This window comes from Sinohyriopsis cumingii, chromosome 15 (assembly GCF_028554795.1).
Source record: "Sinohyriopsis cumingii isolate HCF-2022 chromosome 15, ASM2855479v2, whole genome shotgun sequence".
Lineage (NCBI taxonomy): Eukaryota > Metazoa > Mollusca > Bivalvia > Unionida > Unionidae > Sinohyriopsis > Sinohyriopsis cumingii.
In genome coordinates this window covers 48,242,826-48,256,020 of record NC_142975.1, presented here as the reverse complement: position 1 = coordinate 48,256,020, position 13,195 = coordinate 48,242,826, and the positions used below count along the sequence as shown (strand labels likewise).

General features: G+C 35.7%; 1 protein-coding gene across 2 annotated transcripts in view; it reads left to right on the top strand.

The window, feature by feature from the left end:
• The window catches only part of LOC149781758 (hillarin-like), a 31,944-nt gene extending 19,734 nt beyond the window's left edge, over positions 1 to 12,210 (top strand). For both annotated transcript variants that reach the window (XM_089935888.1, XM_089935887.1), the window contains 5 exons: positions 345 to 1,330; positions 2,025 to 2,192; positions 5,050 to 5,330; positions 7,643 to 7,828; positions 8,853 to 12,210. In XM_089935888.1, coding sequence (XP_089792014.1) covers positions 345 to 1,330; positions 2,025 to 2,192; positions 5,050 to 5,330; positions 7,643 to 7,828; positions 8,853 to 8,948 — 1,717 coding nt within the window. In that variant the 3' untranslated portion in view covers positions 8,949 to 12,210. The remainder of the gene's footprint in view (positions 1 to 344; positions 1,331 to 2,024; positions 2,193 to 5,049; positions 5,331 to 7,642; positions 7,829 to 8,852) is intronic.
• The last annotated feature ends 985 nt before the right edge of the window (positions 12,211 to 13,195 follow it).

Sequence of the window (13,195 nt, the reverse complement as noted above, 5' to 3'; positions counted from 1 at the left end):
ACAAAATCTTATTAATTTATTGTATGAGATCTAAGCCCTTCGCCTGATTCATCGTGTTTGTGTGAAATGCCTATCATAGTACTACTTTCGATTTCGGTATGTTACATTCATACAACTTTGACAAGTCTGGCTCACTATATGTTGGCGTTTTCGAATAACGTGAAATATCGTTTATTTGAGGTACAGCTTTATATTTGCCTTCTTGTCATCTTTTCTGGGATACACTTTCTTTCTTTCTTTCTTTCTTTCTTTCTTTCTTTCTTTCTCAATCATGCTAAAGAGCACACTGGATTTAAGACATTTACAATTGTGAAATTTGTTTTTCCTTTTTCTTCTATTTGCAGATACGACCGGTTTGTGTTTCTACACAGAGAACACAACATGGAAGTACTGGTTGCCCGTATCCGGTCTCCGGTTGCTGACACTTTCAAATTCGAACTTGTCGGAAAAGATATCACCATTAAGAGCCATCTGTATGACTACGACTGGGTGGCTATATACAAAATTATCTTCAAACAAGCCAAGGACGGAAGAGAAGGTTGTCAGCCATATCCAGAAACCCCTGTTATCGGATGGGGCCCAGGGAGGGCACTTTTAGAGATTGGTGTGGCGCCGATGAGTCATTGCACAGGAGAAGTCAGGACGGACGAAAATGGAATGGCGGAGATCAAATTTAGTTCAAAAAGTACTGGAGGACTTGCTGATCTCGCCTACACGGCAAAGTTGTACACCGGCGGAGTGAAGCAGACGGAGATACCGGACAGGGTAGTCCATAGGGTGGAAAATGGGGATGTCATTTTCAATGTCAGGGCTCCCTGGAGGGAAGAATACGCTTTGCATCTGTTCTGCTCAAAACCAGGTGAGACGAATGAACCACAAAATATATGCAATTACCTTGTAGTTTCAAGTCAGAAACATCACAACGGATCCTACCCCAAGGGTTTCCAGGATAAGCTCGGTCCGAGCAAAAATTTTAATGAGTTTGGTCTCACTCCATCCCACGTGTCTGGTATGATTTACACCGATGTAGAAGAAGTCACGCTCTCCTTCCAAAAGACAAAACACATAGACCTTTCCATAAATCTCTCAGGGGGAGAGATCAAACAGACAGATGCACACCGGTTGATTACACGGCAAGATACTGACACAGAAATCATCATCAAAGTGAGGCTTCCCAGTCCCAACGCCTACGGCTTGAAAATCCGGGGAACAGCAACACCGAATTCCCCGCACGAAGACATTTACAGTTACATAATTGATTACCGTAGACAGTCTGGGAAAAAGAAGAAAAAGGAAAAGGAAGAAGTAAAGCCGGAAGAAACGCGTCTGAGTACGTATATACAAAGAAATATATGTCTGACGTCTTTAACAAATGCAGGGAAATGGAACACTAATGATCTTTGTTTTTATTCTGAGCAGGTTCTCTGCTTTAGACGTAATTTGTATTATTTTATTGATTATTTTATTTACCTCTTTGGTATGTATGTGTTCTTTTTGAATAAGTTAATGTAACTGGTATGTTTATCAAACACCTTACTATATATTTAATGTTGTGAAATAAGATTAATGCATTCATACACTCTTAGTGTGTATTGAATACATTCCATATTTCGATCGAAATCATTTGCTTTTAAAGAATCTACTTTGAACATTGTTTCGTGCATGCAAGAAAATCAGTGACTAATGATAGAATAAACACAGCATGTGCAAACATCATATGTCTGCAAACGTTTACTTACACAACAACACATGTCACTCTCTACGATGTACTTTGAAGATTTACCTTTTTCATGAATATATTGTTGTTTATAATATAATTTATCATTATAATTCATACATGCGCTTTCGTATGTGTATATGCGTGTGTGTGTGTGTGTGTGTGTGTGTGTGTGAGAGAGAGAGAGAGAGAGAGAGAGAGAGAGAGAGAACACAATAATACCAATTACACTTTGAAATATAAGCCGAGAACAGAGTTATTGGTGATAAACGTGCCTTGAATTGTCATTTGTATGATACTTTCACAGGTGATATTCCGGAGATATTGAGACGTAAGATCCAGCAGGCGATCGCAGATCATAATATAGATGACTTGGAGTCGGCCATCCGGGAGCTAAAGGGGTTGGATCTACCCACTGCACAGGCGGCCATTGACAATGCCGAAGGAGAATTAGACTTCCTTAAAGTCAGAAGAGGTGGGTCTGATTAAGTTAATTCTACTCCATTTTTTTCACATGTTTTGCATGATACCTTGCTTTCAGGACGGAATAATTAGTCAGATGTGCCAAAATGATCACGTGACCACTGTGATGACATGCTATGTTGTTTGACAACTGGTGCATAATTGTACTAAAACCAGTTGTCCTACATTGAACTAAATGAGTATTGTTTCTGTTCATCAAGCATCATTTTCGCAAAGTGTTGTCGATCCACTTGGTCCAACATCGACTCTTGGCATATATAACTATCGAAAACTCATTTTGTTTTTTAACAAATGACCTCTTGCGGATCAGAGTTGCTGCCCGCAGCAAGGTAAATCAATTTACCAAGGAGATAGCTCATCACACATGTTGGGTATTTAACATCTTCCGTGACACTGTAAAAACTGGTGAAACTGACAGGCGACGTCTTATTATGTCTTCCCAGTTACCGCTCCGGTGACCTAGTGGTTACAGCGTCCACCTCTGGTGCGGAAAGTTACGGGTTCGAACCCCAGCCGAATCATACGAAAGATTGATAAAAATGACACTATTAGCTGCCTCATGCTACAAGTCACAGACAACACTATAAACTGCCACATTGCAGACATCGTAGCGATATTACTGAACTTTTGTTTAAAGCTACGTTAAAAATTCATATCACACACACACACACACACACACACACACATACACACACACACACACACACACCGTCTTCCCTGATATATGATTGGATCAGGTCCAATCAGCTGAATTCAGTCAGATATCGATACGGTAGATACTGTTGTGGCAAGTTGCATATTCCATGGATCGATGAAGAACGAAAGTGGATTGCCAATCCTTGGCTAGATAATATGATCCAGTACGTGTTGCTCATGTCTGTGATTTAAAAGGATAAGGTACTTGTACATTAAGATATAAAAAACGAAGACATACGTTACGTAATAACTGAATAACTCTGTACTCTTTTGTGGGCCCGGGTGGTCGAGTAGTCTAATACGCTGTCTTTACGGATCACTGACGTCTCACCATTACCCACGTGCGTTCTAGTATTGGCACAGCAAACGTTGACATGTGAGAAAGTTTGCCAGTAGATTCCCTCGGGTTGGCTTTTCCTGGATATATACCGTTCTATTACCAGTAGCTGTGTAACTGCTTCGCAAAGTTGTTTAACTCCAAAATACATATAGTAGTATTCAGGTCCGGCCCTAGGGCAAAGCGAACGAGGCAACCACCTTGGGCCCTGCGTTAACTCGCAACGCACGTTTTGGCTCGGGGCTCCGCGTTCATCGCTTGCTGCCTTGGTCCCCGCATGCTGCCTTGGGTCCCGCACATCCTATGGCCGGGCATGCATATATCGTATTAAACATTACTTTTGTTCCTGACAGTATATTCTCGCTATACGTTATTCGTTTTTTCTTTTTTCGCTGTCATTTTAAAGATAAAATAGGTTTCAAGTTAGATGTCGAGATAGGGTAAAACGAAACGTGTTATGTCCGAGAAAATGACACAGAATAAAAATTGTTGATATAATGAATAAGAAAACTTTTTATTCCAAGATATCGCACCATGATGGATTGTGTCGATCGAAACTGTGCACTTACAAAAGATGAGGACTAGAATATCTGATCAGGATTTAAAAAATTTCGCTGACACATGTTAAATGTGCTCCTTTTGATTGGAATTGTTAAACTCCTTGGTTGTAATTTTCAGTTTCTTTCAAAACATTTAACGTCAAATGTAGTTCATTGGATTTCGGTAACGGATTTCCTCTAACAAACAAACATTCAAGATTAAATCAAAATAATTGGCTTTTCTTCTGTTTATTTAGTATAAGCAGACCATTCATTGAACTCATACATTGTTTCAACTTAAATAGTCAGTTTGGTGCATTCCATGGTGAGGAGAATGTTTAAAACAGACATAATTAGACAACATGGAAATTTGCATTAGTTTTAGGTAATCAAGAAACGTACAAAGTATTATGTACAGTCATGATGGTGGAGTTGTAGACGCAATGTTGTTTAATCTCAGATTTTAATTAATTCATCAGACTCTTCCATTTTCTAGTTTTATGTGGTTATTGGCACTTTCAGTTGTAGGTCGTCAAAAATATATTCTAAATTACATTAAGTAACTGATGTAAATATTTGCCGTTTCTCTAACCCGCTGATATTGTTTACCTTAACACTTTTTCGCTCATTTTTATTGCTCCAGTGAATCGAAATGTGCAGTGCTTTCGCTCGTATTAAAATATTTGACCAAGATTTTGCGTTGAAAGTGCTTTTGTTTGTCGGATTCTTTTAATTCAAATTTCGAGATAGCAATGTAAAGATTGAATCTGTGGTATCACAGTGTTGTGTAAAACTAAAACTAACTGAAAATTAAATGAAAACTAAATGAAAACTAAACGAAAACTAAATGTAAACTAAACGAAAACTAAATGAACACTAAATGAAAACTGCGTAAATCGTATTGTTTACTTTAGATAATGTATATTTCAAATTTCAGACGGAACAAGCTTTATTGTTCCCGTATATTGTCCCTTCCTAGAATCTTAAAACGTTAGTATAAACCTGCATGTCTACGTGACCCAGAGTATTCACTGAAACTATTACAACTTAGGTGTTTCATATCGACTTGGGGGATTTTTCAAACAACGTACCATACCTACTGGTTTTCAAGACAACGTTGCTTTCTTGCATCTATACCTGCTGAAATTAGTGGTCGCAATTAGTATTCGTCCAGCTTAAATCTCCATAAATAGTATTTCGTTGAGAGTGAGCCAAGTTTGACCGTCCCATATACCATTCTTCCATTTGCGTAAGATGTTGTCAACTTTATTCTGCAGAATTAATTGAAGCAACTGATGAAAAGAATTACGATCGCCTGACGGCGGCTATAGATGAAGTTAAGAAGAAACGGTACGAGCCTCGCCTGCCACGCGAGCTCGCGGCGGCCATGGCGCTATTGGACCGGTTGAAGACAATCCAGAGGCTTCTACATGCAATAATGGCACTAGACCAGCGGACCATTGCGGAAATAAGGGGCTACCAGAATCCACCTCCCGCTGTCCACTGTGTCATGAAGGCTACACTGCTTCTCTTGGGACATTGGGAGGAGGAGACAGAGGTAGGTTTTGGCTGAAGTCAGTTTAACAAAAATGTTTGTAGTGAATGAATAAAGGTTTTATGAAGCATTTTGTTTTGTCTGCAGACAGCATTAAAATGCTTGTTATATGATTTTCAAATACCCTTCTTACACAAGGTCTTTTTGCTGCCACACCTCCTAATCGGAAGAATAAAGTCGCGTGTTTTGTTCTCGACTGATTCGGTTGAGACCAAAGCCTTTCCAGAGACGTATATTGCTTCTGTGCTAACATTTACCTCATTACCTATGGTATGTCGTGAGTAATTTCATTATTTAATATAACACATGCAGCTAGTGGGACCACAAACTGGCAGTTTATTACCGTCAAAACTCCGCAACATAAATTGGATTTACTTCATATCTTGTGATTTGATTTCTTTTTTATAGAGCATATATAAATGAAACAATTAAAAATTGGCAACACTTATCTGATGCAATTAGTGTGGATGGAGCGTTGGACAAATAGTGGAACTATCCATGAAGGGTAGATAGTCTTATGAAGTTCGTTAATTTTCGACGTTTGTCTTTGAACATTTTGATGATAGTTGAATACGGTGACAAAACACTATGCTCTTTCTAAATACAACGCCTGAAAGAGGTTATTTCGTGTTGACATATTGGTTATTTTCAAACCCTGACAGAGTTTATTTCGTGGTTCTATACCGATTATTTTCAAAACCGGAAAGATTGTATATCGCGTTTCTATACCGATTATTTTCAAAACCTGTTCTATGGATTTAAACGGTCAAATACTATTTATCTTAGAACTTAGGCATGATATTCACAAGTTTGAAATAATACTTTTATTAAATCCATTAATGTTTGATAAATCAACTTCTTCTTTTGTTAATTATTTATTTTGATTTGTCTTTTTTGTAACTGTGTTCGACAAAGACTCACTGAAAGCTGAGAGTGCTTAGGTTAATTAAAAAATAGTTTTGCACTGTTCGTTCCATGACCTTTTTTATACAATTATCTCAATATTACTGTATTATAAAATAACTACACGTTGATGTGTGCTCATTTTAGGAAATTCTGTGCAATCTCAATTTTTCACATGCTTTATTCACAATTGTTCATAATAAAGTAAACATGATTGAATTTTTTTATCATTCATGCGTGTATTAGATTACTTGTATATCACATAATAATGATTTTATTTCACTAAACGAGATGGAAAATCTATTGGAATGTACATTTACTACTTTAAGAAAATGTTACTATAATCTCTGTTTTCCTTTTAATTGTATGCTACTATTTTATGTCAGTAAGAAAAACGCCAGGAATATTTATTAATTTCAGTTGAATACTTTGAGACAATTCACACAGCATACGATCTTTCCGTTTTACATTTTTCTCACTCCGTTATTGCATAATGTGTTCAATAAAACATAACACATGATGAGAAATTACTAAATCGATACAACGACAAAATTGGCTTGGGGCAAACGAAATCGTTGCAACGAGAGTCAACTGTATTTGGAAATTACTTTATTCAATGGACGATTATAAAGTTTAGAATCTTTAATTGTTATCTTTTATTGGTAAGTCCACTAAGACAACATAAATCAACATTATTATGCCGAAATATGTCAAATCCATAATAATGGGAGTGCAGAGACATTAACCGGATACACTAATTGCCAGTTTACAATATTGAAGAATACATATTATTATTTTAACCCAATATAAATATACAATATGTTAGCGGTTAAATTGCTAAGCATTCATTGAATCCAGCTTTAAGATATCCATATCAAACAGGGCATTACAAGCTTGGCAAGCAAATGCGAAACCCGAAATACAGACAATGCATAGGAGAACAAATGTATAGATTATTTCTTTTTCAAGCCTTTGTAAAAGAATGTATCATTATGAGGAATATTCCGGTGTAGAGGTCATTATGAGGAATATTCTGGTGTAAAGGTCATTATGAGGAATATTTAGGTGTAAATGTCATTATGAAGAATATTCTGGTGTAAAGGTCATTATGAAGAATATTCTGGTGTAAAGGTCATTATGAGGAATATTCCGGTGTAAAGGTCATTATGAAGAATATTCCGGTATAAAGGTCATTATGAGGAATATTCGTCGTAAAGCTCATTGTATTATAAAAGTCATTATGAGAAATATTCCGGTGCAAAGGTCAATTTAAGACTTTGTAAATTCAATCCGAGCGATATTTCGTCCTTAAATGTATCTTATATCATAACTAATGGTATTATAATGAGATTTTACTAGACATATGTTCTTTTGTTAATATTCGTTATGTTAATATATCATTTTCTTGACAGGAATGGAAAAATATCCAGATTGCACTCGGAAAGACGGGTAAGGAGTCAATTAAGAGACAAATAGGGGAGTTCAAGATCGAATCAGTCCCACTAGATGTCGCCCTTGGGGCACGAGATCTGATACGAGAATTCACTCTTGAGCAAGTTCGTCTCGTTAGCGCTGGAGCTGCTACTTTTTACGTCTGGGTAAGTTAGTCCTGCGCTATCGTTTAAATTTTCATTTATTCTTAGGGTATCTCCCCCCACCGGCTTTCAAGTTATATATAAATACTATGGTAAAATACACCCAAAGAATTTCAATAGTGATGACTTATTTTGTACATGTACTTTCAATTAAAATGCGCGTTTCTCAATACTATCCCATCTGAATGAAACTGATGATAAAGTGTGCTGACAAGCTGGACTATGCAGCGGTTGGTAGGTACATATAATTCAACATTTCATAAACCACACCAAATATATATGTTACGTGAATTAGGTACAGACTCCGCATATACAAGAACGTGTCCATAACGTAAACTTAGGCTTTGTTTACTGAGAATACGTATGTCAGCACTTGATGTTTTCATGTTTTTTTCCTTTAAAAACCCCAACAAATAAAACGATACATTTTGATAAACTTTCGCACAGTCTGCAATTATGTTTTTGCAATAGATTCCAGTCCGGTGTATAATATTGTAGAAAACAGTTGGACGACTCTTTCTCAAAAAGCATTCAACAAGGTATAATAGGACAGAGCTCGTAACTTAAAGGTTTGAACTGCAGCTGTATATAGATAGAAAGTACATTTGTCCTTTAAACGTTGGTCACATTTACTTCCAGATGAAAAGCCAAAGACGACCACTCGTCAAGATATATGAAAGGATTGTTTTCCAAATTAAATTAAGAAGCCTTGAATTAAAATGTTTCTAAAATTAACTTAAATGACATGCATATATCTAGATATGATCTGATGGCAGTCCTTACCAAAATAGAGCATGGAACCTTTGAAATTTCCAGTACAACCTTTGAATTGTCTTCCCAAAAGACGCGTGGCTAATGAGATTCAATTCAGTTAGCGTGGCTACATGTGATTTAATTCAATTAGCGTGGCTAAATGTGATTTAGTTCAACAGAAAACCTTTCTTAAGTGTTAATTTGCTATAATGTATGCGTAATGGACATAAGTATGCACCATACATAATAAATGCCTAACCTTTTGTTTCAACAGGTGCACGGAATGGCGGAGGAAATAGAGAAACGAGCTGGAGAAGAGAAAGTCGGAAGTGCTCGTCCCAGGACGAGACAACGACGGAGGAGAGAGTAGACAGTTACGGAAATAAATGACTTATTCTGATTTTTTTTTCACAGTCAACTAATACCAAAGTAACGTAACTTGATATCTGCAAAAATGTCTCTACAGATGTTGTTGTTTTTTAATTTCGTAGAATATACAGTTATTTATGTAAAGATAAATCAGTTTCAAAACTGAGTAGTGGGGCAACAACACTGTAAGTGATAATTTTTAACCATCGATTTCCCTTGGATCTATCATACTATCTATAAAGAATATCTTTTACACAGCTTGACTGTTATTTATCTCCATTTGACAGCCGTGATAATGGATTGCCTGGAACAGTTGCTACATTTTATTGTTTATTTACCTAGACGCTTTAGACCTTGTCAACAAGTTTCATCATTTGACTTCTATAAGCTTTTTATGGGACTTCTCCAATTAAAGATCAAATGTGGACAAAGTCGTCAATAACTATACTTGTAGTACATGTCGAGGATTAATATGACTAAATAAACCTCTTCGTATTGCTGAAATTTAATATAGATAATGGGAGCAACCTCTTCCCCATTTTAATGACAAAAATACAAACATTACCATCAGCACAAACTTCGTGTGAAAATGCAGTAAATAGCCGTTGGTCTGTTTTCTGAAACGTATGTTGACTAAATAACAGCTGAATTACACATCTTCATATAAAAATTATAATTTAACTGAAATTAGCTTTGGACATTTATTTTATAAGAAGAATCTAAACTTTAATTTTCACATACATAGTGAAGTAATATTTCTTCCGGTGATCGCCTCAAGTGATTGGTTCATTTACAATGAACGAAATTCAAACTGGCTGCGAGTTGTTTCAGGCGAAGAGCACATGATACTCGAATTGTTAATGTGCAGTGACTTACTCCGAAATTACCGACTGCCATACCTCCATTTACTAAGGTTCTGTGTGTGTTGCCTGCGGTCAAAACGTACGAAAAACTTGAAAAACGTGTTTCGTTTACGATTTATCTTAATGCCAGGAGGAGTAAAGCCACGCCTGCGAAGGACTTACTAATTGAAAAAGTCTGATCAAGATATGTACGTGTACTGACCAGAGTCAGTTTCATTACCATATTAGTATGGCTAACCAACTCATTCGTAACGCGGAGTATAGATTTGCACATTAATTGAGATAGTATCTAAACTCCAGCGTTGTCATGACATCAGGGAATATAAAGGAGAAAAGAAAAAAAAAAGAAAATGGCATCAAGAAAAAATAAGTTGCGCACAATAATAGACGTAAAGAATTAAAATTAAGAACAGATTTTTGTATAACTTACGCTTCCATCAAATTTTCAAATTATAGCCAAAGAAAAATATAAAAGGACAAATATAAATCAATATAGTGAACGATTATTGAAAAAGACATGCAAAGATATATAGACGGCCTTTCACATTAACCGTCTCCGTCTACACAAATTGTTGCACATATTATTGCTGGACATTTCAACAAAACGGGTTTGTGGACATACGTAATCTTTGAGACTAACGTGAAAATATTAGCTTATAAACTCTTGTGCTTTTGCATTACTGCACAAGATCATCTTGATTCTTTACAAAAATGCGTATTGCTCTTTTTAACTATTAATTTTTTTTAAATCTTTATCTCTTTCTGGAAGCTTAGTCATTTGATTGTTTCCAAATCCGTTTTATATAATGCCTCACTTTGTTTAAATCTTTTACGAAATTCTAACCGTTTATATTCTTCCTTGGTACGTTCGTCGTTCCACATCTTCGTCACTTCCCCACATGTAATGTGGGGGTATGGATGGGATGGGGGCACTGCCTATTCTAATTGTAAGAATTTATGCTAATACATTTTTGGAGAATAGTTTATCAGGTTGTAAGTATTGTCGGGTCTATTAGGTGTTTTAATGTTATCTTACTTCCTAGAATCAACTTTTGTACATACCTTGTGTTTCATTGTCATCGTACTTGGACATTTAGATGAGTACTGATGATTTGAACTGAATGTCAGTCCAGTTTTTACCACATGTTTGTGTCTTATATATTTGCAATACGTTTTAAAATTAAGTACAGATAAAACCTAGATAGAATGTTGGCTTATATATTCAATAAAAATTCAGTCTTTGCAAGGTTGAGATACGCTTTTGTGTCGTGCTATATCCATGTAGTAGTTTACAGATCATAGCGGAATTGTGTTGGTAGTTTCTGACGATGCTTTGTTGCCAGCCAACGCTTACATCCTAATTGAAATGTACGCTTACTCCATTCAGCTTCTGCTATGATTAATTTCTTTTCAATGCTTTTCGGTATTGTTTTCATCAATATTGTATATATTTTAAAACATATACAATCTTGTACAAATTCCTAATATATAATGAACATGGCATCTGATGTAATTTAATGACAAACGACTGAGTTTTTAATATATATATATATATATATATATATATATATATATATATATATATATATATATATATATATTCTTTATGAAATACACAAAGTAACACACATTGACTGCCTCGTAAAGCCTTCACTTGTCGACTTTCTTTAAGTAAAACATAAAGTAACACCATTGACTGCCTTATAAAACTTAATAGTCCCAGTTGAACTCGTAATTAAATGAGGCATAATCTTTACCCAACCTTATACCCTGCTGCCATCCATTTTGTCTATTGTTGCCTAATTTCGTTCTGAATCTGCTGCCATCCATTCTGTCTATCTTTATATTTTCTGTGTGACAGTGCTGCCATCCATTCTGTCTACCGTTATGTTTTCTGTCTGACCCTGCTGCCATCACTTCTTTCGTTGTATCATTTCTGCCTGAACGTGCTGTCATCCACTCTGTCTATCGTTGTATCATTTCGGTCTGAATCTGCTGTCCATTCTGTCTATCGTTGTATCTTTTCTTTCTAAACCTGCTGCCATCCCTTGTTTGTATCATAGCATCATATCTGTCTTAACCTGCTGCCACCCCTTCTGTCTATCGTTGCATTATTCATGTCTGAATCTGCTGCTTCCTATTTGTCTATCGTTTTATCATTTCTGTCAGAATCCGCTTACCATCCATTCCTTCTGTAGTTGTAACTTTTCTGTGGTGAAGTTTTTCTAATTTTGAACTCTCTGTCATTTTATCCGATTGTGATCTGATTTAAGCTAGTCGTTTGCCTATTTTAGAGTATTTTTACAGACTGTATATTGTAATTTTTATTTGTGTGCAAATAATTTTATTCTCAATGAAAGAGTTCTACGTTTGTAATATTAAATCTAAAAAGTGCATTCATGAGATGATTCCTCGTTTTCTTTTTTCTTCCTCTTTTAATCAACCACTGTCCGTTTTTATCCATTTGCAAATGTTGCCACTCACTTTTTTTCAAAGTGCGTGTGTTAGGTATAAATCAGAACATAGAGGTTAGGTTCTTAACAAAATCAATGCTTACAAATGTTTTCAGCATTCTCAGTTAAAGAGACACCAGATGCAAAGGTTCGTACCTTATTGTCCATATATCTACTGAGTGATGCGTAGAGCTCATACTGTAGGCCTTTTTGGAAACTATGTTACTTCCCTTTAATTTAAACTCTTCTGTCCACTTAGTGCTAATAACCATATTGGCACCTCAGCATTCTAGAACTGTTGATACCCGTAATCTGTCAAATTATTAACGTAAGCATTTGAAAAACCAGAAATATGCAAATTAAAGCAAGCCATGACAGCTATTATTGTTTTTCCGTATAAAAGTAAATACTACTTCTCGGTAAGATGTGTATATCTGGTTGTAGATTGATTTTCTTTCATATGTTTACAGAAAGAACAACAGACTGGATGAGGTAAAAACATATTATCCACTGAAATTTCGTTTGATATGGACACCCCTTTAAATAATTGTCGGTCAGCACGCATTGCTATGATAATTAGTCTTCTTGCAAAGATCAAAGCAATGCACGTGAAGAAGGTATGATTTAGGCAACATCATGTATATGTAGCTCAGTATAATGCGAGAGTTAGTGTTCATAATCAAAAGTTGTTGAAAAGAATGAAAACTGTTATATTTCTCCAGTTCACTTGTCTTTCAGCACTACTGTTATCAGATTAAAGTATGGGTTTCGGTGTTTTTTTTTTGTTTTTCTTTTAAATTGTAGAAATACCAAACAGAACGGAATAAAACTTAATGGAAAAATCATACTGAAACCATACAGACAAGACATATCGATTTTAATATAATTCATTATGGTACTAATTTTATCATTTATACTATTTGACTATACAT